Source organism: Aquila chrysaetos, chromosome 4, assembly GCF_900496995.4.
Source record: "Aquila chrysaetos chrysaetos chromosome 4, bAquChr1.4, whole genome shotgun sequence".
Taxonomy (NCBI): domain Eukaryota; kingdom Metazoa; phylum Chordata; class Aves; order Accipitriformes; family Accipitridae; genus Aquila; species Aquila chrysaetos.
Genome location: NC_044007.1, coordinates 8,004,951 through 8,026,165, shown reverse-complemented (window position 1 = coordinate 8,026,165; position 21,215 = coordinate 8,004,951). Strand labels below are relative to the sequence as shown.

The following is a 21,215-nucleotide window of genomic DNA, read 5'->3' as shown; positions in this document are numbered from 1 at the left end:
TAGCCTACTTTAAGCAGACTTGTTTGCACACTTTGAATTGGGAGTAAATTTCTATTCACCTCTTTCTCCTGCTAGTTAGATGAGATGGGTTCCAAGCCTTCTTGGCAGAATAAACAAACTGTATCTATGGAATACATAAGTAATTGCTCTAAGCCTACAATTTTGCATTACCTAAACTCCTCAGTGGAGTAAAGGCTACTGGAGAGGACCACTACTATAGTATACAGGCAGGTAAGCTTGTAGTTAAAGCATTCAAACAAATATGCAGTACTAGTATAAATGTCTGAACTATCTGCATGGGAACAAACACTTTGGAAACAAAATATTAGTTTGTGAGTACCAAATCCCATTATCTCCTTTATGCAGATGGATGGCTATAGAATCCAAAATAATGCTCAAACACCATAGGCAATCCGTTCCATAGATTATTAACTGACTAAAGAGCACACCAGTGGTCTTCCACCTGTTATAAAAATAGACAGACTGGGTACACACAAGATTTTACTGGGCACAGATTTTAAGTTCAAGGGATTTTTAACCTATGTGTTGCCATATTACTAGAATTTCACCCTAAAAAATCATAGATATGATCAGCATTATCCTATGGGTTTTTCATCACTGTTTATGTCCATGTCAGCTAACTGCCACGCTCAGCATGATTTAATTAAAATATACACAGAATTTATATGTATACATCAAAGCAACTGGATTTCAATTGTTTTACTAATAGATTTCCAGACCAAGTATTTTTGGACAAATGTGAAAGGAGCAGCAATTATTCATGAGAAGATACAGAAAAGTACTTGTTTTAAGAGACTGAGCATATATTTAATTCACTCTTCCTTACTCGCATTTATTATAGAATACTTTATAGGTGTTTATGAATGAGTTTTGGAAAAAAATGAATCAGAAACTTTTTAATTTAATAAAACATTTAAGCTGTCTATTCATGTTATGAGCATGCAGTTCCATATGTGATCCAGAATCTATTAAACTAATTATTTTACCTGTACTGTAGCTTAAAGTTTTTGATTCAGGTATAGCAAAAAACTTGAATTCCTTTTTATGTCAGCAAAGCTTGTGTGGAATATGAGACTGACTATATGCCCAAAAGCTTAAAACCAGAGTTTTACCTTCATGAGCCCAAATATGACGTTGAAGGTCTGATCCATTCTTCATAAAATAAAAATCACAGTAGGGACATTTCACAGCTCGTTTTCCAATAAGTCCTTTCAGCTGAACTCTTCTGCCAAGAATCTCAGAAATAGTAGTCATTGAAACCTCTGAGAGAAATGTAAAAGGTAATAAAAACCAGAAGGACATGAGGAAATTTGTTCCGTAAGTGATATTGAAGAGCTAGGTCCTGATTCACCTCTACTTTTTAAAAGCTCCACTTCCCCTACTGCCATTCAGATAAGACCTGAGCAAAGAACATAAGGACCTTTTTTCATTTAGGGCTTCTAGGATGTTCTGTCCTTTCTCTTCTGATCTGTGTACTCAGTGTCCCCACTGCCCAGTTAAACAAAAAAAATTTTCAATATAAAAAAATCTTGGGTGTGCCACTGGCTTGGAAATAATTTTCCAACCATCAACTTATCTCAATAAGCTAATTTGGCAGTTTTTTCTTCAAGATTTTCAAAAGACTTTATTCAAGATTTCACCCCAGATTTCCAGATGTCAAGGGTCTGAATACAATTCACTTCAGCCACAGTTGTAATGATCAGAATGCCTGATAATCAGAAACTTTAAAAGAAAAAACAAACTCATGGAATAAATGTGATTGGAAAGGACCTCTAAGGCCACCTGCTTTAATCAGGGCCAACTTTGGAGTTCCAACTCCGAAGTTACATCAAGTTGCTTGGGGTCATATCCAGTCCTGTTCTGAACATACCCAAGGATAAAGATTCTACAACCTCTCTTGGCCCAGTGTTTGACCATCTTTACAGTTAAAATTATCTTCCTAATTTCTAATCAGAATCTCCTTGCTTCAACTTATTTCCTTTCACTGTACAGTTCCAAGAAGATACTGGCTCTGTCTTCTTTTTAATTTCCTATTAGATAGCTGAAGACAGCAACTAAGTTTCCTCTCCCAGCCTTTGCTTATTTAGGCTAAACACACTCAAATCTCTTAAGTTTTTCCTTCATACGATCTAACGTTTTGGTTCTCCCAGTGAAAAAGCTCAAAATAATGAAATTAAAATTAAAACATCCCAAACACACATAATGAAAACACTGCCAAATGCTTTTAAAAAGTAAATCAAATTATTCAATGCATTTCACATGAATAAAATGCTAAATACCATGACTCAATGCAAGTACAGTACTCATGCAATCTAAACATATAGACATGAAAGCTGATGAATTATTATGCCCAAAACCTTACAGTCTAAACTTTGATTTTTACCAAATATGAACTGTCATACCTGGTCTCCTTATGATTGGTCCCAGAGTGGAATCAAAAATCCTGCCTGAACTCATATGCACAAGGAAAACAACCTCACAAGGGCAATATAAAAGCCCATGAACTGAGTGGAGATATGTTCTAAAGTACCCAAAAATGAAAAATACAGACACAAGTCTGAACCCTCATCTGCCTTCTAGGGCTTAGATCCTTCACTGATGATTGCAGGCTAGTATGTCTGCTCAGTAGGGATCTATGAAAGCTGATGCCTCTCAGGCCTCAGGACTTAACAAAAATCATATTAAATCAGACAGTGGATGAAAAGGTAGATAATTCTGAGAGCTGGGACCAGAATGCAAGATTCCGCCTTCACTGCTGAGTACCCAAATCATTTGGGAATAAAGCCAAACTCTGTTATCTCTTTGGTATGAAATACTGCTCTATCAAAGCCTAGAGAGATTTTTGCCCCATTGCCTTCATGGGACCAGAATTCAACTCCTATTCTCTGTGAACCTAGAAGAGGAAGGAGTACTGTTTTATTTCATACTTTCTACTTTATGAAATAGAAGAGACAAGAGATGGGTCATGTTGAATGATATTAAGAAACGAAGGAGAGGGGAGCTCCAGAAATAGCATTTTAATGATAAATATGAAAGGGTTTCAGTTTAAATTAATTTTTGATATGTCGTTTTAAAATTCAATTCCTGTTAACAGTATCCATTTTTCCTTTCACCTTTATTCTTTTCCATTTACATTTTTAAAAATAATTGCACTCATTCCACTACAGTACTTGATAGTTTATACCATCAGACCCCTCACAATTATTTGGCTTGTAATTAAGTGTGTTGTACGAATAAAGGATTTCCTCCTGATTACAAGGACAGCATGCACAGGAAAAAGATTTGTGCATTAATTCTCCTCCACATATTAAAAGTGTTGTTGCATAACTACTGCATAGGCATATCTTAGATGTAGTATTTCTTTACTACCATGGAGATATATCTAATAAATCTGGTATGTTCCTTCTAAGTTCTATTCGCCTGCAATATATGAATTAAAAATGAGGACACAAAACAATAGGCTGTGCAGATTTTCTTTTTTAACCTTACCTTTATTATAACCCAGAGTTTAAAAGAACCCACTTCCTTGGATCAAAAAATTTATGCTATACTTTTAGAGGGATTCAGATACCAAATGAATTGTTCAAAAGTATTTAAATGCATTAGTTTAGCACGTCAGGGCTTCAGAGTTAACTGGTATTTCTGGACCACAGACAGAGCATACACTAATAATTCAGCAGTCAATGGACCAGTGCAGACCAATGGCAACCTGTAAGGGCACAGTACGTAATGTACTGCTAGTTCACAGATCACATTATTTAGGGAGGCCTCCTATACTCCCTGGCTGAGACAGCACAAAGGCTTTATAGGCACAGCTCTTGAGATTCAATTTCTATGCTTACTGGCTGACATACCTCCTGCCTACAGTATAGTACAGAAGCCTTTCCTCATCTCATTTTGCTGCATCAGACATGTCCCCTGATGTATGACAAGCCCTCCAACCACACTGTTGTAGAGTGGTCTGCAAATAAAGAGGTTTGGTAACTCAAGAGGCTAAAGTGGGAGTTAGTCTGAAATTAAAGGAAATTGTTTAAAACACGGGTCTAGCACTATCTAGTGGCAGTAGGAAGATAAGAAACCACTGCTTTACCCATTATGTTGTATTTCTGGCAAAGGCAAGAAAAGTTACATCATTTTAATTGGATTTTTTCTTCCCCAAACTCAGTTTGAGCATGGACTGTATTTTCTTTCTTAATATCAAATTATGTCAGGTGTTAAGTAACACTGTAGGTGAGTTAATTAAAGTTATGTTGGCCAACACAGTCAACTCTCCTTCATCCACAGTAGCAGTGGGCCTTTCTATCCAACATAACACAGATACTGAGGAGAAAAGTATGGACACACCAACACGGCTCTGCCAAGTTCACATCAGTCAGATTTAAATCAGTCCCTGCACCAGTCACTTGAGCACTTAGGCATTGAATTCCCAAGATGTGAGAAAGGATTGTTTACTCAGGCACAGCACACTGACTTACTGCATTCATTTTATGTTGTGCTTGCACTGATAAATCAGGGCACTAGAATGCAAGGTATAAAGAGAGCTTGGCTAATCCAAGTGGTTAGCTTGGATCCAGCCAGGCTTGTCAGCTCCAGCTTAATACTGGCCATACTACGACACAGCTGGTTCTAGTAAGAGCCCTGTTACAGACTTCCGTCGGCCCTGGACGTAAAGCCCAGCCACACACTAACTGAGCACAGGCAGAGCCAGCTCAGGGACCTCTGCATTCACATCAATTACTTACAGACAAAATAATGTGCAAGAAATGCATTTCTGTCAGTTTACGTATGGCTAGGAATTTTATGTCTCATGGGTTGTTACGGGATGTCTCTATGCCTAATTCCAAACTTCCCAATGCTTAGTTTGAATTCACCTAAGTCCTCTTTTGGAAATGAATTCTTTGCCAGATGAAGACAGATTTCTTAGCACAATTACCTGATATACTACACAACACACAAGCTGGAACAATAACTTTTTTCACTCTAAATTCTAACATCTGCAACATCTTACGTCTTACTCTAAACAAGTTAAATTAGACATAGACTCTTTCTTTGGAATGTAATCACATTACACTGCTCACTCTAAACCTTTATCCAGTTATTGCAATAGACTGAGAAATTTTCCTTGATTTTTTCTTACCAGGGTGATTTGTCTTGATGTGAGATTTTATAAGTCGATCTTCAGAAAATGACTTCTCACACACAGGACAGGAATAACTCTTTTTATCCTTAAGCGAGAAAGAAAGAAAGAAAGAGATTGCATTATCAGTCCACTGGTGTAATCACTATAGTCATTATTCAGTAATACATGGTGCTCAACAAAGTTATAATTGAACATTCAGTTTGTAAGGAAAAAATGAAGATATTTATAGTGAAATAAGTAAAGGAGAAATATTAAAGTATTCTAAGCACATCATTAATCCTCATGAATGAAGGGCTCCAAGTTACAGCACATGAGAATATGCACAATAAATGTAAGTATTATCTTCTGACTGACTCTTTAGAGAATCAAGAGTTGAAAGATCAAGTCACATAACAGAAGAAAACGTATTTGATACAGCAGTAATATTCAGGTTTTTTTCATTTTTTTCACAAGTCCACCCTTCTGAAACCTAAGGATCAGATCTCATTATTCTGAAGATATCCACCAGTATGCGCATTTATAATACTACTTAATGGCCTGAAATTGAGCAGAAGAGTTAACAATGACAGATGCCATTACTTATTCAGTGTCTACATTTCTAAGTACTTTATAAATATTCAGCATTTTATATATTACCAATAAAGTATTATTCTACTATTTTGATTTAAAAACTTACAGACTACTCTGGCTTTTATCAGTGTCACTGATGTTATAAAAGATTTAACACCATGAAACAAGTTGAACTGGAGAGTTTTGATGCAATTTCTTCCTGTATGCAATTTTAGTGTAATTGCAATTTTAATGTTTTTCAAATGCATCTAACTCCACATAAAAATGTAGGACTTTTCTCCATTAATTAGTAAATTACCCAATTTAAAATAATCTTTGCCACTTACTATATAAATTGAAGAGGTTGTTCTTTCCAGAAGCACCTGCTGACACAACAGACTGGATGCTCAATCAAATGAGTGGGTCATCTAGTCACCTCTGCACTGACCAGATTAACATATGAATGGATTATCAAAACAACAGATGGAGTGAAGTCTAGTTAGTCCTGACAACTACGCAGATAACCAGATAACATATTAGCTGGTGGGAGATGTGTACATACCAAACTACCAAGAGATCACTGTAAAAGGTGAGCTGAAGCTACAGAACAGATATTTCACAGGGACAGAAAACTTCTTGAAAACCGTGGAAGGAAGATTACTGTATCAAAATGAGACAGACCCCTTGGTTATGAAACAGAAATTTGGAGGTAACAGGAGAATAAGGGTCCTGGACTCTACCAGTTCATATGTTCCTGTGAGAAAACCTATGCCAGGGACTGGGGATGGCAGCTTCTAAATGATTACCACCCTGACTAAAGCAAGGACAGTATCTTGCTATTATGGAGTTGGGGCAGTCACCATCTTGAGCCCTGAGAACCTCAAGTGAAGAAGGATCAGCAGAGAAAACTAGCTGGTTTTTGGAAGAAGAGACTGAAGGAGCCTACAATGCTGACAAAATCTGCCTGAGAAAGAACTGTTAATTTGCACAATTAGGGTCTCTCAAATGATATAACCTATTATCCCTAAACCTGCTACTTATGATTTTGGACTTCTATCTGAACATGTTACTCAAATGAAAATTGGTAGATTAATTCTAATAAAACTCTGTATCAATGTTTGCACCTTTTCAAAGACTGGGTTGCATGATCACATTCATAATTTGGCACATATAAGAAAAACATAAGCAGAGTATCATTTAGGGGCTGTTGAGGGACCAGCTAAAATTTGTTGACAGATCTCAGTCTGTTCCTCAAACTTGTTATATAAATGTTTTCAAAATATACAATAAATGAAGAAAAAAATAAGTATACTTTTAATGTACAGTTGGGTGTTGTTGATCTTTAATACTCATTCTATGAAGTATTTCTCAGTGTGCCCAGAACACTAAGACAAATACACCTTGCTGTTTCATAAAGTTAAATAAGAAAAAAAAACCCCAACACTCCACTCCACACACACACTACTTTACGTAAAATGCTATAATTGTGACAACTTTACATTCTTGCTAATACTCTCCAGGAAGGCAAAGCTATAAGCCTATGCCTGAGAGAAAAAATCAACATCATCAAAAATGCATCAAGAGCTATAAAGCAACATTAAAGTATGGGCACCAAGAACACATATTTCCACATGACGATGCTAACAAAATTTTTCAATAAAAAAATAATCCAAACAGCTTTCTTCAAGCAGTTAGAAAGTTAATGTCCTGGTTTCAGCTGGGATAGAGTTAGTTTTCTTTCTAGTCTTTGGTATAGTGTTATGTCTTGGATTCACTATGAGAAGAATGTTGATAACACACTGATGTTTTCAGTTGTTGCTAAGTAGCGTTTACACTAAGTCAAGGATTTTTCAGTTTCTCATGCCCGGCCAGCAAGAAGGCTGGAGGGGCACAAGAAGTTGGGAGAGGACACAGCCAGGGCAGCTGACCCAAAGTGGCCAAAGGGGTATTCCATACCATGTGATGTCATGCCCAGTATATAAACTGGAGGGAGCTGGCCTGGGGGGATGGCTGCTCAGGAACTAACTGGGCATCGGTCAGCGAGTGGTGAGCAATGGCATTGTGCATCACTTGTTTTGTATATTCCAATCCTTTTATTATTATTCTTGTAATTTTATTTTTGTTATTATTATCATTATTATTTTCTTCCTTTCTGTTCTATTAAACTGTTCTTATCTCAACCCAGGAGTTTTACCATTTTTTTTCCCAATTTTCTCCCCCATCCTACTGGGCGGGGGGGTAGTGAGTGAGCGGCTGCGTGGTGCTTAATTGCTGGCTGGGCTTAAACCACGACAGTTATCTATACCAAGTTCTGCAATAAATGACCTTCAAAAGGTGTATCTTTTGCAGTGTAACAAACAGACTGTGCTTACAAGCACCGAGTCCCTTCAAAGTGTATCTGTCAAGCTGCAGTCTCTCACAGAAAGCACCCAGCTGAAGCCAAACCTTTCACTGTTGTTTGTCCCAGTCAGTGCCATAGACTTTTGGAGCTTACGTTCTTAGTTTTAAATGTTTAAGTGTACTTCTCTTGCTGCCCTCAGAGCCTATGACAGTGCTAGTCCTTCAGTGCAATCCCATCACTCTCAAAACCAGCCTTTAAGAAATCCTCTGTTGCAAATGAAGTATTTCAGAGCACCTAGGTCACAACGCAGAGCCCCAAAGAAGGTCTCCCCCACCACAGCTCTAGCTCTTCAGAGTGCCCTTGTCATAGGTGATGACAGAGGCACTTTGAAGAACTTGGGCTGAAGTTGTAGTAATACCTTCATCACATTCGTAGCATGCAAGTTTTCCGCTGGTACGAATAAAAGTCATTTATCTAATGCCTTACCAGAGTGCCTGCCTTTTAAATTGCCTTTGAGGTTTTTTTTGAAGGACTCAAACAGAAGCAAAGTATCAAGAGAGCTGGATCTACCTTTGTTAGAGACCAGCCGCATAGTCCAATCAGCTACTTAAATTTCAAATTCACTTCCACACTTCCTGAGATTTGCTTAATCCCCCTATTAGCCAATTTGAGAAAATATAAGAAACTTAAAATAATTCCAAAATAAAGTTAGATTTCTGACGGAAAGTACTGTTCACAGTCCACAAATCAGGAATGGATTAGGTCCATAAATATTCTTAAACCTAGTGAAAAAAATTAGTCTAATACTGTCATAGAATTTTCTTGTTTATGCTATGCTGCATTGTAAAAGAAGGCCACTTACATCAGAATCACAATGCCTTTCTCTTTATATAAATGAATTAAAATTGTGCTAAGAAAGCAATCAGCTATACTGCATTACCAAATTATAGCTCTCTGAAGAGAATTTTGTTTCTCTAAGGCATGTGTTTCAAGATGATTCAAGGGGTAGGTGTACGAGTATGCAGTCATGAAAAGAAAAATGAAAAGCCTCTGTATGTGTAGCACTTAAACCAACAGACCACTATGAATTTTATTTGACTAAATATGACCTACACTGCAAAACATCAGAAACATTAGCAGCTATTCTATTGCACTCATCAGTAGAGACATCCTGATGACACAAATATCTTCTCTTATGAACACCGAATACACATGATCATATATTATATATCTATATGGCAATTCTGCCACCAATTTCAAAAGAGACTGTGTGAACTCCTGACTGCTTTGCCATTAATTCATTAATAGTGTAAAGTTAAGACCACAGCCGTAATAAAAAGCATTTAGGCTCAAATTAGACAAATATGTTATAGAAATCAACAATCCATTCCCCTCCTTTTAGTAGTATTGACATGATTTTATGAGCAGGAAATAAAACAAAGCTCTACTAAATATTGGCAGTCTGAGAGCATTTCCAGCAAAAGTTCCCACAACTCAATTAACACAACATTTGATTGTATAATTTCATAGAGGAATAGAAAGCCAAAGTCCGCTCCTGCATCTACTCATATCAACAGAAATTTAATTTCTAACACCTATGGGAACAGAATTAGGCCCCTGAGTTACACTTTCAAGGAGTGAAGACATCCAGAAATCTTCACCACAGTTGTCATGATATTCAAATCAAAATTTTCATGAAAAGACTCCCAAATTAAGCTGATGTCCTATTAAAATGCAAATTAGCTAAAAGGATCTGATGTACCCAGGAGGTGGCTATGCACACGTGTGAAGGAGGCTACAGAAAAATTTGCAAATGGTTAGACAGACTTTTATGAAGTCTGGCAACCAGTAGAAATCACAGCTCACAAAATGACAAGCACCTGCACACAGTACTGCTTAAGCATTTTTTTTGTGAAATAACCACCAGTAAAAATGAATGGCTAGCTGACATTTATTATGGAAGCAAGGACCAAGAACAAAAGCCATTTTCCAACTGAGTGCCCAATCATTAGATGATAGATTTTTTTTGTTAATTCTGTCCGTTTCCAGCACCTTGCATTCTTGACTACATAGTGGCACTGCTCCAGAGGCAAAGGTATCACAGCCAGACCAGTGATGGTCTGAAAATGAACACTCCTCAGGAAGGGGAAATAAGCAATCAGAGCTCAAGTATCTCACTTCCTACCGACAGGTCTAACTACACTATTACATGAAAGGTCAGCAGCATAATGAAATTTCTAAGCATCCTTCCAAAGACAAGAATAATTTACATCCCAAAATGTACATGAAAGCAGATGTAGGCCCGTAAGAGCAAATGGTGGTTCTGGGTCTGAACTCCAGTTTTATAAAGGTGCTTATCTTGCAGTATGAATTACATACATAGATTCAAAACAATTTCAGAGACAAACCTCTCCATGATGTTCATCTGCTCAGCATACTGAGTATTGTAAAACCCACTGGAGGTTGTAAATGAACTTTAGTACCTACATGAGCACTGTTTAGTTCCACAACTGGTCCCTAATGCTACCACTAGCTCATTCATAACTGTAAATTATTTTAAAATCATTATAAACTGCCCATCCCTTTCTTAGGTACTATGACATTGAAGTGATTCACATGTGTCATGGTTTGAACTTCTGAAGAGCTCCATAAATGCCAAGAATTGTCAAAAACTACTACACAAGCCTTAGAGGTAAAAGACGGGTACTGAAAATCAGAGAATATATGCAAAATTTTTCGTTTGAATCAAGCTGAGCCTCAATTCCCAGACTACAAAAGTAAAAATCTTCCCTGTAACAACAATTTGTAGCAAATACAGAGGCAAGAGGCAACACATACACATTCTCCATCATCATCCTCCAGGGAATAAACAATCCCAAATTCAGTGCAAGACTTGGACGGTGCATAGAGAATAAGATGGGTGGCTATACACTGAGTGCCAAGGATGAACAGTAAGCTGCTTTTTAATACACCATCATTTATCCTGTTCACCAAATACAGGGATCCAGTTGAAAAGCAGCCAGCAACAAGGTAACGTAAGATATGCATTCATACAAGGAACCAAACTGAGATTTTGGTATCTTCTATCTCCAGGGAAGCTTTAATTTTAATATTTATTAAGAATTGATTTTGCAAACTAAAATTAAAATTAAAGTAGCTTTCCACATTTAACAGCACATAGTTTGTTGAAGTACTATATTTTGGAATGCGTGGTCCTGTTCAGTGAGGTATGCATTAAGTAACTATACCAAGCAGTGGGCACAAAGGCCAATATGAGAGCTGCCAAGTTAAGTTACTGAGTAAATTCTAATACATGAATTTTTCAACCCATTTAAATACTCAAATATATTTGACAGTAAGCATACTCCTGAAAGATCTCACTGTCACACTGTTTTTAATTATGAAATGCATTTTCTCGGTTCTATTTAGTATCATGAAAATGATCCTCCTGGTGGGAGCTGTCGGACACTCATCACACTTGAAAAACAGGTACTTACGTAAGGATACAGGATATCTAATTTTAGGCTCTTTTTTCTTAAGTAGTCTCAGACATCATTTACACAGATTTTTGCTATCAGATGGACATCATAAACATAAATTCAAAAGCAGCCTAAAATAATGTCTATTATGTGAGCTTTCTGCACATTTCATAACAAATTCAGATTCTGTTTAAAGTATCTACAGAACTAGAGGACAAAAGGGGGAAAAAATGTTCCCTTTTGTGTCACCTGCTTTTTTTGGTTTTTAAAGCTGTCCTGCAGTGACAAAAGACTAGTACTTAACAAGAACAGGAGGTGAAGTGTTCTGTTCTGTTACAAACACCTTTAAAGTAACTTCAGCTGTTGGAAATATTGACCAAAAGCCTACCTGCTGACTGCAGAAGACAACCTGAAACCACTAGGCGCTGTATGTTAACAGCTTTTTTAAGTAGCTACACAGAAATTGTCCACATCTGGGGAAAAATTAACATGAATCCTTAATTCAAGCATCACATTTCACTAGTAAAAGGAAGTGTAACAATATTTATCACAGTACTTTAAGTGAGTTGTGATGTTGCTTTCTCATGTGATTAGGAGGAATTTGTCATGTGGTGCATTCTATCAAGGGTGCATAATATTTATTTACATGACAATGCCAGCGAAAACCATAATCTTATGTAAAGAATGAAGAAAGGCCCATCTGTGTGAATATTTCCTCCTTCTTAAAAGACAGAAGAGTGAGTGTTGCCATTAAGCAACTGGTATTTTCTCCTCTGCTGGAATTAGAATAAAAATAAATTCAGGAGAAGGGTAACTCGCCTTTTGGAAGTATTTTACTGCATAAAGTATTAAAAACCCAAATTGCAAGGATGTAGTTCATGCCAATTTTCTGGCATTATCAGTCAAGAAAGTTTAATTACAAATAGCATGCTTGTCAAACATTTTATGAAATCCTAAACTGTACTTTATTCAATACCAGTACCTTCACATAAAATCGTATAAGGTAGTATCTTCCACCTAAGCACTCCAGGTGGCCTTCAAGAAAGCCTCTAGTCAAAGTGGACTAAATTCATTATGCTGGGAAAACAGGCACTTGCCAAACACCCTTTTCTAGAGGTCAATTTGGAATGGGAAGGAACTTACCTGTGTTCATACACTGTGTGAGTATTTGCACGTTGTAACCTCTCTGGGTATATACAAGTCTAGAATGTCCCAGAACAATTATACCTTGCAGGCAGAAAGGATCCTGCCATGTGGTAGGAAAAGAAATCCATGGTACACAGACCTTTCCTGACAATAGCTTAACCTATTTGGGCCATTCATGCAAAACAATAACACAACAGCAAGAAAAAGCTAGGCAACACTGATGTAAAGAAAATAATTGTTTTTTCTTAATCTTCCAAGAAAAACACGTAAATAATTTCACTTTTAAAAAATCATCTTAATCAACAATGAAGAATAAAAATCTCATTCCTTAGTTTTAAAATATTTGTTATTCTGAATACCATATTTTTAAAAACATACTTTTGAAACAAATATAAGCAGGGTTGATGTAGAAAGCATTTTTCCTCAAAAGATTATTCATGTCATAATGTTGGATCAGAGCAAGATCACAAAGCAGTGTCTTGCACAAAGAGGGCTTCCAGTCAGGCATGCAGTGCCTTGTGTAGTCTCAAAGAAAACACGTAACAGGGCACGTTGAAGAAGTAGACCAGACCTGTTTTTAACACAATGGGATTCAGAGCTGGAAGGCTTACTAAGATAGGAGCTTTTAAAACGTGATCTCTTCATTTTTGTAACCACAACAGAAAATGATAGATGTTCAAAGAGATTGGCTGCAACTAGTTGGATCTATTGGGAAAAAAAAAACGTTATTTCCAATGACTTAAACTTCTTCTGTCTACAGTAATTAAGAGAGGAACATATTTTCATTTTACCACAGTCATCTATTTATGAAGGAAGGGAATTAAGGTCCATGGAATGAAGTAAAGTAACAACAATACCAGACCTCATTTTACTCTCTCAAAACCCAAAGAATCTGAGAATACTGGGAAAACCAAAGGGAAAAAATGGATACAGACATACTCTATTGGAAACTACTACAGGAGGGACCAAATATCTAGTTGCTGTAACTCATGTATTCCCTGCACCGAAGTATGCAGACAGCGCTCAGGTAAGAACTCTTACCTATGTCTTCAAATATTGCCACACGATTCCAAATGCTATGATGATGACACTGAATTTAGACAAACATACCGTTTTGTTACTTACCAGTTCTGTGTGAACTTTAAGATGTGCCTGGAGCTTGTATTTATCTGGAGTAGAGTAGTCGCAATGTTCTGTAGGACATTTCAGCAAAATATTACTGTGTTTCTGAATGACGTGACGCTTAAGGCAGTTTTTGGTGATGGAAGAATAATTGCACTGGGAGCAGTAATATAAATGTTCTCGAGTATGTGTACGAACATGCATGTCATAATGCACTTGGTACCAAAACAACTTGCCTGAAAATAAAATTAGACATGAAGAAAGTAATTTCTAAACAATTGTTAGTGAAAATTCCAATACATACCCAATTTTCTTTCAGGGCAAAACACACTGTTTGAACCCCGTCCCATTTGTCTTTAATGAAGACTTGTCCTAAAGACCCTTCACGTCTGAAAGTATGTTTATAAAAAACACTTTTGTCTAAAAAGATTATGTCATATGTCCTGAAACGGCCTAACAAGGGCAACTTTAATACATATCAGTGACTTTTTTCCTAATGAGAAAGTCCTTTAAATCTGTTCTCCTATACAAAGAACCTGAATACAACTGTATAGTAAAAGAGATTGTAAAAATCTTTTTTGTTACTTCCTTTTGTGTTACTCCTTCCTAAAAGCCTTTCTGACATAATGGCACCAAAAAGTGCATAGCAATTCACCTAATGTACAATGTTATGGTGTTTCAAAATTTTTTTTTTCAAATCTTGATTCCTTTCCCTTCTGAAGAATGAAGACTACAAGATAAATCCCAAATTGTTTCCTTTCCAGTTACGTAAACCAAAAATTTTTCAGTTAGAATTAATGGGAATGGTGTATTATTCCCACTTTCATAAATTCAAAAAACCAATTACAATCAGAATAGCCTTGATCCGATACTATGTCATGAAAATTTTCATCTCAAAAAAACTTGTTCAAAACAAGTCACAAAAATATCCCAGTATATATGTATCTATTGTACAGAATGTATATTATCATACATCCTCCCATACTATATGAAAAAGATTCTGAATTTTATACTAAGCTGATAATGAAGCTTAAGCATTAAAGCATGGACTGATCAATGCTGATCACACGCCTAAATCTGCTGTGCTTGGCCCCAGTGAAAGTTATAAGGTGGGGAGAGGCATGTGGACAGAAATAATCTAATTCTATCCAATTTCACATCAACAGAAAATTGAGCCTAGCAAAGCATTGCTTTGCTATATTCCACTGGGGTTTTTTTAGGGAGCTTTGAGTCATTTCACACTACTTATACAGCAAAAAGTAAATCTCGCTGGACCCCAGAATCCATACTGAACTACAAAATTAATACTGCTACAAAGACACACAAATATATCAAACACTATAAACCAGAGGAGCAGGAAAAAGATGGCCCATTACATAACATTTAAAAAAAACAACCAAACATAATTCTACTGCTCCTTACCACAATATTCACATTCTAAATCTCCATAAACCTTCCTTATCCTCTCACACAACTCTGTGTTCATTTGTCTCTTCTGCAAGCTATCCAAGATCTGCATAAAGGCAACAGCTCCACTCCCACTGTCTGATGTAACTGCATTAGAAGAGGCTGCCTGTGGACTGATGGCTGCTGTAGCTTCTGGTGCTGGCAAAGGGTTTGTGGTTTCTGCTGAATTTTGAATTGGCAGATTGCTTGTTTCTGATTCACTAGAAGGAACAGCTTGATTTCTCTCTTCAGAGACTGAAAGGTTCTCAGTCATTGCATTGTTCTGACTCAGATTTAAACTTTTGTCTTCAGACAGCAAAAGCTGAATTTCTTCACCCTGCTCATTTACAGAACTGCAGTGATTAACTTCCTCTTCATTTGCAGGAGAAACTTTTAGTCCATCAGGACCAGAAGTACCATTTTTCAGCAGAAAGCAATCTGATGCTACACAGGATTGAATATTTGGGACTGCTATGTCTGTTGCCTGACACAGCGTCTCTGCTACATTCTCCACCAGAGGATTTTCAAATTCTAAGGAAGGGACTGTATCAATTTTTAAGTCACCATTATGTTGACCATTATGGTTTACGTCTGCAGCTGTTGATTCACCTTTACAAGCAGATGGTTGTGGTGTGTTAATATCATCAGTACTCATCATAGTCAATTCATCTGCACTTTGTGCTAGCTGTTCACCAAGGGCTTCTGGCTGGATATCACCTCCTGGTTCCAGCAGGCAGAAACTTTGATTGATAGAACTGTTAAAAACAGAAGTCTCCTGCAAATCTGCGTGCACATCTTTGATGTGAGCACGGAGTCTTACAGAACTGACAAATTTCTTCAGGCAAACAGAACACACATATACAAATGGGTGTTTTCGAACATGAAGCTCAAGGGCCTGGTATTTAGTGGCTCCATGACCACAGAGCTCACAAGCAAAGGGTCTTTCATCACCATGAACAAGCATGTGACGGTCTCGATCAAGTTCATTTTTGAATTTCCGTTCACAAATATGGCAGTCATAAAGAAGTTGTCTTTTGCCCTCTCGTGTCATCAACCGAAGCTCATCAAAAACATCCTTCACCTTTTTATCTTGAAGGTCATGTGTCTCCTTGATATGCTTGATCAAATTTTTAACATCTGAGTATTTCTTTTTGCAGAAGCGACAATGCTGCTTAATTTTCTTATGAACTCTTTCAATATGGACTTTGAGATGGCCTTTGCTGAGACAAGTGAACGTACAATAATCACAGCTAAACTTCTCCCCTGTATGTTTCCGCATGTGAACATTAAGGTTGGCTTTGATTGCACTGGCATAACTGCAGTATGAACACTTGTAAGGTTTTTCATTTGTATGAATCCTCAAATGTGCTTGGAGGGAGTGTTTAAATTTGAACACCTTGTTACAGTATTCACATGTAAAAATCTTCAGTTGAGTTGGACCCAACCTAAAAAAAAGACCCAAACCAGTTATATTTACAATATTGAAACTTGGTGAAATAATATGTCAAAATTTCCCTAGATATTCATAATGGACAGAAGTGTTTAATTTATTTTAAAAAGGTATTCTCCACAAGCTTTTAAAATTCTTCAACTTCTGCACAGATTATTTTCAGCTGTTCCTTTACTTAAAAGGTTCAGAAAATACTTCAGTTCCATGAAAACAGATAGGGAAGCGTTTCATATTTTGCATGAACACAAATATAAGTACTTCAAAATTACCTGCTAGATTTCATTGCCTGTTCATATGGGGTTTGCTGAATGGCATATTCTTGATATCCTCTTCGTTGTGATGGGTCTTGAACTGTTGCCTCTGGAGTTGCTGGTTCACTTTCTTGGGGAGCAGCCTCAACAGGAACAATTTTTGTGGCTCCTAAAAGCAAGAAAAAAAATGCTCATTAAAAATGTCATATTAAAATGTGTGTTGTCTATAATATACAAGTGTAAACGAAACATTAAAATCTGTAATCATTAGTTCAACTATTTTAGTTTCTGTTGTTAAATTCATGCACATAAAATGATGGATACACTTCTAGAAGACATCAGTACTTACACCACAGATCTGCTTAAATAACATGCCAGGACTGCTGGTTCTGAGGGTTATTCATGGTGCTTGATGCCTGCTATTATGACATCCTACATCCAAATACTTCCACCTTTAAAAAACTAACTTTTCAAAATCAAATTTTTATTTTTCTGTTTCTGCCTCATATTACATCCTTTGAAAACTTCAGCCAAGCTGTTTAATTAGTTCCACAAATAAGGCCAGAGAAAAGACACTGTTTAGTCTATAGTTAAAAGTCTGCACATCTTTCCTTAAACAGATCTTTTACTGCTTATATTTTGGGCCATACTGCCATCCCCTCAGAATAAAAGAATATGTTCCATGTGCACTTCTCAGTCTCCATTATAAGCAGGAGTAAAGGGGCTCTACCAAACACAGTAAGATCAGATTCTGTCCCTCAGTTAGTTGAAACAAAAATAAGCATATTTTGAGAAGTGATTGAGTTGAGATTCTTCAGCTGGGTGTTCTTTATTTTCTGAACAGTGGCAGAAAAATATGTCAGCCATCCATAGTTAGCATTGAAAGTAGTGAAAATCCATATAAATATTAACTTACACTGACCCCCTCCCAAAACCAAAACCTGAAGTATATCAAACCAAGCACACATTATTGATTGATCCCCTCCTTTTTAACTACATTTGTCTGTAACTCATCTACCCACGTGTTCAATGGGAATGCTATTATCTCCAAAAGTTGAAACTATATATATTTGTATATTTATGTATTTATTCACATATTACAATCATATATATATTTGTGAATTCTTCATATGCTACTAACAAGTACTATCGAAAAATCTTTGAAAAAAATAAATTTTGCTTTCGGTCTGATAATGAAAAATGAATAGTAAATGAAGGACCATATACCAAATAACAAAAAGAAAACAAGACACTGAAGATGTAGTAATAGATGGGCACCCATCCATCCTAGGAAAAAAAATATTATAGGACTTTTAATTAAAGATTTTTCTATCATATACTGGGGACAAGGAAGCAAGAGAGGTTGCACATGAAAATATCTTTGAATTAAATAGTGAAGTTAACAACTTCAGGTAAAACTGAAATTTTTTAAGTTTCCCTTTATTTTGTTTTTCTTGGATATTACATTATTATCTGATCTCATTTCAATTCACCTTATTAGAAGCTGAGGGGAAAAAGAAGTACAATACACCTTTGTGACAGAGGAAAGAATTTACAACAAGAATCGATGAAATTTGAGACATGAGAGCCTAGAAAGCAAACGACAGAGTCAACATACTCAACCTATTTTTAACAGATTCTCAGTGTTATTCACATATATCCATATAAAATGAAACACCTGAATAGAAAGAAGAAAGTTCAAAGAGTGATGCATGAGCTGGTCCATTAACTATGATGAAATTAATTCTTATTCCACTCAAAAAGCATGTTCCTGAAGATATTATTTACAAAATATATGCAGTATTAACATAAAGTCTCTGAAACAATAATTATAAGAACAACAAAACTAAAACACCAACAAGGAGTACACAGTCCAAAGAGAACTAGCTGGTTGGCAAATTATTAAATTTAGTTTCCCTAAAAAAACTTTCAGTCTGCAGACTAGCAAAAGCATCAGGAAAAAAGAGGTAGAGTATACGGGGAAAAATCAGTAATAACTGGGGGTTACCCAACAACATGTGTGAAAGACTTAGGAACATTAAGTTGAGGAAAGCAGTGCTATAGGCAAGACAAGGGAGAAAGATGGAGATCCTGTGGGTCCTTCAGAGTGATTTAAAGTGGGAAATGGAGATATTTTGAGAAGAGGCCATTTGGGAGTGTGTAAGGCTATTGAAGTTTTTTGTATCAGATGGGACATCAGCCAACTCTAACTAAACAGACTGTAATAGCTCTGTCGCTCACTGAACTGGCTGGATCTCAAAATGGGGTTTTTTTGACTACTGTTTTTTAATAACGCTTTCAGTTCTAAAAATTCTGCCAGTTGAACAGAACTGATCTTCGAAGTTTGCAACCTTAATGTTACCAGACCATTATAACTTCTATTCTTCCTGTCACTCTCTCTCCCACAAATGCCAGGTTGTCCAGCAGGACTGCATCTCCCAAATTGCACTGTAGTAGCCCAGTGAGACGGGAGCTTGTCATTACAGTACAGGAGACACGGTTCAATCAGTGGGTTCAGTATAAAGATGATAAAACAGACATTAGACACCAGACCAGTGTTCCCATGGTTCGGTATTTTAAAAATAGAAGCAAGTTCCCCTTTATTTAGAATGACCCAGTTAAAATAGATCTTGAACTGCTTTACATGCATGGCTACCTCTTTCAGGCCTCCCATTTCCTGAGACAAAGATCCTCATTAAATGCTCTGCACTGAACTTCCTCTGTGCCCTTCTGCCTTTCAGGATGTTTAAGCATTTCCTGAAAAGACTGTTGAACTGTTTAATAGACTTCTGTGTTATCAGTATAAAATTTTAATCACCTAAATTAGGTGGACTAGATAAGTACTAACTCACCAGTATTTTCCGTACTTGGGAGTGGACAGAATTCCATACTTGGAATGGACAGGTCATCCTAGCAGTACAGCCTGCATTCCTCATGCAGTTAATAGAGAGGCAAATGCCTCTAAAAACCTAAAGAAGGACATCCAATTCTTTGAACATACTGATAGAGTACTTGCTCACAGTAGGCAATAACATCCCCTCATGTTAGGTAGTTATTTCCTACTCTTAAAAGACACAGAAGCATCAAGAAACATTAGATGCCTCCATCCACTTGGGATGCTGCCTAAGTATGGCTACTAATGGACCAGTAGCCACAGCAATCACTGCTATATCATAAACTAATGATGAAAGCATATGCCCAGAAAGTGAGAAACTTGGTTTCTAGGCTCTACCCAGCATAGTAGGTAGTGAACCCACATGTCCCACAACCCAAGAGAATGCCCTCAATATTCATGTCTGTAAAAGCAGCCACAGGCTAGAGAAAAGTGTAAGAACAAGGCAAACAGATACAAGGTCTGGTTTTCCATTTAAAATATCATATGCCAATAAGGAAGATAAAAGTTTTCCTAACTGTTTCCCTGGACAATCATTTCAAGAAGTCAGAGTATACAAATACCAGGGGGAAAAAAAGAGGTTAACTGTACTGATAATTTCTTTCAAAATAACCCTTCCTCCAGCACTATTATATCTCTATTTTAAACACAGAATTGACTTTACTTTACTAAACTTTACTTATGTCTTTTACTTTCCTCTTTTCAGTCAATATCATCTGTTCTAAGTAAATCTCCTTAAAGACTAGTAAGATTTGAGTTCCTCATGACATTCTGACAGCAACTTCTACAGATAAGCATTACCCAGTGTGCCTTATCTCTGGCTCAAACTCAGTGATGGCTTCTAATCTCTTACAGTCTGCCCCTTAGAAAAGTATCTTGCCCTTCACTATAGAACTCTCTGTTACTTATCAACAGTCTAAAAGGTAATCACAATGGAAGGAATTACTAGGAATGGATCAGAAATAAAACAGGAGACATCATCAACCAAATTCCTACTAAAATCCAACTTTCTGTGAACCACCTACAACTTCAAGTATGGACAACAAAAAGGATATAGAAGAACTAGAGAACAGTAACAAAGACAAAACCAGAAGTATTTTGTTTGGAAAAGGATACGTATCTCAGAGACCTTCAGCTTGGAAGAGAGATAAATGAAAGAGGAATATCAGAAAGACCTCTAAAATTAGCAATACTGTGAAAAAAGTGTGAATAATTATTTTCTTTCTCATAAACCATGAACAAAGAGCAGTTCAAAGAAATAAGCGGTCAGCAGGCTTAAAACAAAACAAAACAATGTACACTTTCACCCTGTAATTAAATTATGGAACAATTACTCCACAATGTTAGAGAGACTGAAAATATAAATGTATTCCAGGT

General features: G+C 36.6%; 1 protein-coding gene across 5 annotated transcripts in view; it reads right to left on the bottom strand.

Moving 5' to 3' along the window:
• ZFAT (zinc finger and AT-hook domain containing) overlaps positions 1-21,215 on the bottom strand; it is a 102,138-nt gene that overhangs the window by 37,278 nt on the left and 43,645 nt on the right. For all 5 annotated transcript variants that reach the window (XR_003923007.2, XM_030011716.1, XM_030011715.2 and 2 more), the window contains exons 5-9: positions 16,964-17,114; positions 15,221-16,689; positions 13,802-14,034; positions 5,159-5,246; positions 1,134-1,283 (exon numbers count right to left, since the gene is read on the bottom strand). Coding sequence is in view for 4 of the 5 variants with exons in the window: in XM_030011716.1 (XP_029867576.1) it covers positions 1,134-1,283; positions 5,159-5,246; positions 13,802-14,034; positions 15,221-16,689; positions 16,964-17,114 (2,091 nt within the window). In the remaining variant the exon portion in view is untranslated. The remainder of the gene's footprint in view (positions 1-1,133; positions 1,284-5,158; positions 5,247-13,801; positions 14,035-15,220; positions 16,690-16,963; positions 17,115-21,215) is intronic.